Raw genomic sequence first — 4,479 nt, 5'->3', positions numbered from 1 at the left:
AAGCACCATCCACTCCTCAGGTATTTGAGCTTCAGCTCCACCGGTCCTTCCCCCAAGCTTTTGATAGTTTTTTTGTTTGTAAGTTTTAATAATTCTAAACTCTTCTCTAGAGTAAAAGCTGCTTCCTACAAATGCTATGTCTGTGATATTTTAGATTTCATTCTTTTCAAATACTTTTAAAATTAACAACTTTATACTTAATTAACAATTCTTTGTATCAAATTTTTTGTGTTCAAATAACTAATATGGTTTCTGTCTCCTCCCTGGACCCTGAAAAAGCCAGCTTAGCAATCAAACTGAGGGACACTAAATAATAATGAACTGTAAATATAGAACATAAAGCATCTGTATAGTAAGATAAATCCAATGACATAAAAAATTAACATTTATTTTGAAAGTAAGATAGACCATTTAAATGGGGAAAATAGAACATGGACAATAAGCCATATGTTGACTTTTAAAAAGTGTTATTTAACATTTATATTTATTCTATTGCCACTAAAGAGAGGTCAGACCATTGGGAAAAAAGCCACAACCTGTAGTCTTAGGTCTCTTATATAAGCAGAGCCCAGAGATTAACACCACAATTCAATCTGGAGAAGAAAAAAAAAAATACAGGACACAACACATACTAGTAGATGGTGACATTCTGTTTAAATGTAACATACCTTATTTAGTTCATATCCATCTGAAATTCTAGTATACTTTGCCTTTTTATACATCCTCAGTATATTTAAGAAACTTTAATTCGTAACTGAATGCATAGTCTCCTCATTGCCACCTTCATCTCTTTATTCCTAAAAGTATAGATGACTGGATTTAGAAAAGGAGTGATAACTGCATCAAAGATGGCCAGGAACTTATCCAGGTGTGATGTGGGAAATGGCCACATGTAGAAGAAGATTAATGGCCCAAAGAACAAAACAACCACAGTGACATGAGCTGACAGAGTGGAGAGGGCCTTGGACATACTGCTACCTGAAGATTTTTTCTGAACAGCCACCAAAATAAAGATGTAAGAGATGATCAAAATTAAAAAGGAAACCACAGAAATAAATCCACTATTGGCAGTAACCATGAATTCCAATGTGTAAGTCTCTATGCAAGCAAGTTTGATAAATCGAGGAAGGTCACAAAAAAAGCTGTCTAATTCATTAGGGCCACAGAAAGGCAGGTTTACAACAAAAGCCAATTGAGTCACTGAATGAATAAGGCCAATAATCCAGGAAGTGACTAGAAGCAAAATGCACCTTTGTGGGTTCATGATGGCCAGGTAGTGGAGGGGCTTACATATGGCAACGTATCTATCAAAGGCCATGGCGATGAGAAGAACCATCTCTGTACCCCCAACTGCATGGATAAAGAAGATCTGAGCTACACAGCCCACAAAAGAGATGGTTTTACGCTTTCTTAAAAGATCATAAATCATTTTAGGAGCTGTGGACGAGCAAAACATCAAGTCGATGATGGAAAGGTTGGCCAGCAGGAAGTACATGGGGGACTGTAAATGAGGGTCAGAGATCACAGCTAGCACAATGAGGAGGTTTCCCATCAGGCTTGCCACATAGAACACAATGGAAAAGAGGAAGAGGAAAAGCTGGATCTCCCTTGAACTGGAGAGTCCCAGGAACACAAACTCAGACACCATAGAGTCATTGGCTTTGTCCATTGCCTCTCTCTGTCAGCAGTGACAACTCTCATGAAACCTGAAAGAGGAGAGTAAGGAGACATTTGTTTAGGGAATATGGCGCTGACCTTACTTAATCTTGGGCAATTAATAGTTAACAGAAAACTAGAAAAAGGCTGATGTATGCCTTTGGAGACCATTTCAGTCACAACACAACCCATATTCCTTTGTTTTATATTTCATTGCCAAAATAGATTGTACAGAGTAAGAATCCTTTTACTTATTTGAATGGGTAGTTCTGTTGTATTTCTAAATGTCATTATTTCATGTTTATATATCACATATGACCATAAATTAAAGGCTTTTTGTAAATTATTTAACTATCTGTACATATAAAAGCAGTTGTCTGGTCGCTATCTTGCGCAATGACCACCAGGGGACAGATGCTCTACACAAGAGCTGCCCTCTGGTGGTCAATGCGTTCCCAAAGCCAACCTCCTGCATTCCCTCCCCCTGGCTGGCTGGCCCTCATCCGCCAATCTCACTGGCCAAACCGAGGGACCACACCCATGCACAAATTCATGCACCAGGCCTCTAGTATGAAATAATTAAGTGACTGAGTTTCATAATTTGGACATCTCTCAGTATATTGATACCATATCTATGATTGCATTGTCAAGTTCTTTCAAAATCCATATAAACAATTTTTAAGACCTCAGTGGTAAATTTCTGATCTCTGAAAATTAGGAAGACAAGATGAGTTATTTAGAGGAAGAAGGAAAGATAGAAGTAAAGGATGCCAGTGCATGGCCTCACCATTTTAGAGAGGGAGGATAAGTTCAAGAGAAAGTGACACTGTGGGTTCTGTGGAGGAGATTCTAACTAGATAGAGAGAGGAAAAGATGTGGGACAAGAATGACAATGATGAGTCATAAATCCCAAGTAGAAGAAAAGAATAAGAGTGAAAATATCAGTGGTTTTACACATGCTTCTCTTTACCTATATATAAAATACTTAACCTTGTTCTGAATTAAATAAATGCATACCAACATAGCAAGACACTAGTTTTTTCTTAAAATTTTGGTGGAGATTTAAACATTTGAAAAAAATTCAGGACTTGAGGGGAAATGTGGAAACAGGTAATCTCATAACCAGTGATGGGAAAGTAAACTGATAAAACATTTACCACTCATGGATATGGACAACAGTTTGATGATTGCCAGAGGGGAGGAAGAGAAGGGGGAGGTGGAGAAGGGTTTAGGAGGGATAAATGGTGATGGCCAGCAACTTGACTTGGGGTGGTGAACACACAATAAAGTCTGCAGATGATGGGTTGTAGAACTGAAATCTGTAGAATTTTGTTAACCAACATCACCCCAATAAATTCAATAAAAAGGAAAAAAAATACTCCCATCAACTTTTTCAAGAAGGTACTTTAATTATCCCTGATTTATGAAAAAAGAAACTGCAGCACAGGGGAACTAAGTAACTCGTCCAAGGTTCTACAACCAGTACATGGCAGTACACCAGGTTTGCTTAACTTCAAAAGACAGCTTTAGTTCATGCCATCACAATTTTGTGATGTTTCTCAGTGTTTTGTAGAATAGAGCACTGTTGTTTAGCAGGTCTCTCATACCAAGTTACCTGATAAGCCTTCAACCTGTTTCCCAAATGATTAATCTTATCATCCAATTGGGGGCAGGATAAAAGGGGTCAATGGGGGGAAAAATGGGGGACATATGTAATACTTTCAACAATAAAGTTTTTTTTAAAAGAAGAAAAAAGTATTCCATAGAATTCCTGGATCCCCTCAATATTTCCTCTGGCCTTCATTGAGAGTCAGAAACAATTATCCACAGCCTATTCATAAATTTGTATTTTTACCTCAGTCTCCTCTTCCAAGAAAAGTGACAGCAAGATGTATCACATGAGGTTCAGCCACTCAAAAGCAGTGGGGAAAGTTTTTTTCCCCCACTGTCCTTTGAGGTCACTTCTTGGTGACCTTTCCTCTTTCATGTCACAGAATCTACTTACAAGTGGTACCAAACCTTTGTATGGAGCCATCACTGAATTCTCATTTCCCATAGCCTACGTAGAGTTTCTATTTGATTGGGCCTTCCATTCTTCTCTGAATTCTCCTCTATTTCTACTTTTTTCTCATTCTTTTCTCCCAGCCACATAGATTTTCATGCTTTTCTTCAAATACACCATGCATGCATGCTACTGCCTTAAAAACCTCTGTTTTGGTTGTTTCCTCTGTATGAAATGCTTCAAATCCACATGACTAACACTCTCCCATCCTTCAAGCTTCCTCTTTAGTCTCACATTCACAAGGAGTCCTAGCTCCTCCCAGCCCTGCCCAACTCCTAATCCACCTTATCTTGCTCTACTTTATTTACTCTTTTCTACAGTACTTATCACTTTCTCATATATTATAAAATTTACTTGATTATTTTTAATTTTAAAAAATAAAATAAAACATTTAATAATTTTGCAATACCTTTCCAAAATTGTATATACTCTTATGCTTTGACTCAGCTATTCTACTTTTAGGGAGAAATTTCAGCATATATACAGTATGTGGGCACATGAACAACGTGGACAAATAAAAGATATAGAGATGTTTGCTGAAGCATTATTGCCTATAAGAGCAAAAACCTGAAAATAACTTAAACGTGTAGAGATAGAGGACTATTTCAATAATTTCTCTTAGACATAGCCATTTATAGTGCTGAAGTAAACCTAATTATACATATACAGGATAGAGAGGAGGAAATGGGGGAGTATCATACTCATTCCTTCTGGCTTTTTAAAGTATATAAATAAATTACAAATATAATATTACATAAATA

General features: G+C 37.1%; 1 protein-coding gene across 1 annotated transcript; it reads right to left on the bottom strand.

Moving 5' to 3' along the window:
- Window positions 1-733: 733 nt before the first annotated feature.
- Window positions 734-1,669, bottom strand: LOC132220944 (olfactory receptor 4F6-like). The gene has a single exon (XM_059674742.1). The coding sequence runs from the start codon at window positions 1,667-1,669 to the stop codon at window positions 734-736; it is 936 nt and encodes a 311-aa protein (XP_059530725.1).
- Between the last annotated feature and the right edge of the window lie 2,810 nt (window positions 1,670-4,479).

The sequence above is a fragment of the Myotis daubentonii genome, chromosome 1 (genome assembly GCF_963259705.1).
Source record: "Myotis daubentonii chromosome 1, mMyoDau2.1, whole genome shotgun sequence".
Classification (NCBI taxonomy): Eukaryota; Metazoa; Chordata; class Mammalia; order Chiroptera; family Vespertilionidae; genus Myotis; species Myotis daubentonii.
Note: the sequence above shows the minus strand (reverse complement) of the source record. Positions and strands in the feature narration are given on the sequence as shown.

Excerpts from the sequence above, each read along its gene's own strand:
- LOC132220944 (XM_059674742.1), bottom strand. The coding sequence starts at position 1,669 with ATGGACAAAGCCAATGACTCTATGGTGTCTGAGTTTGTGTTCCTGGGA.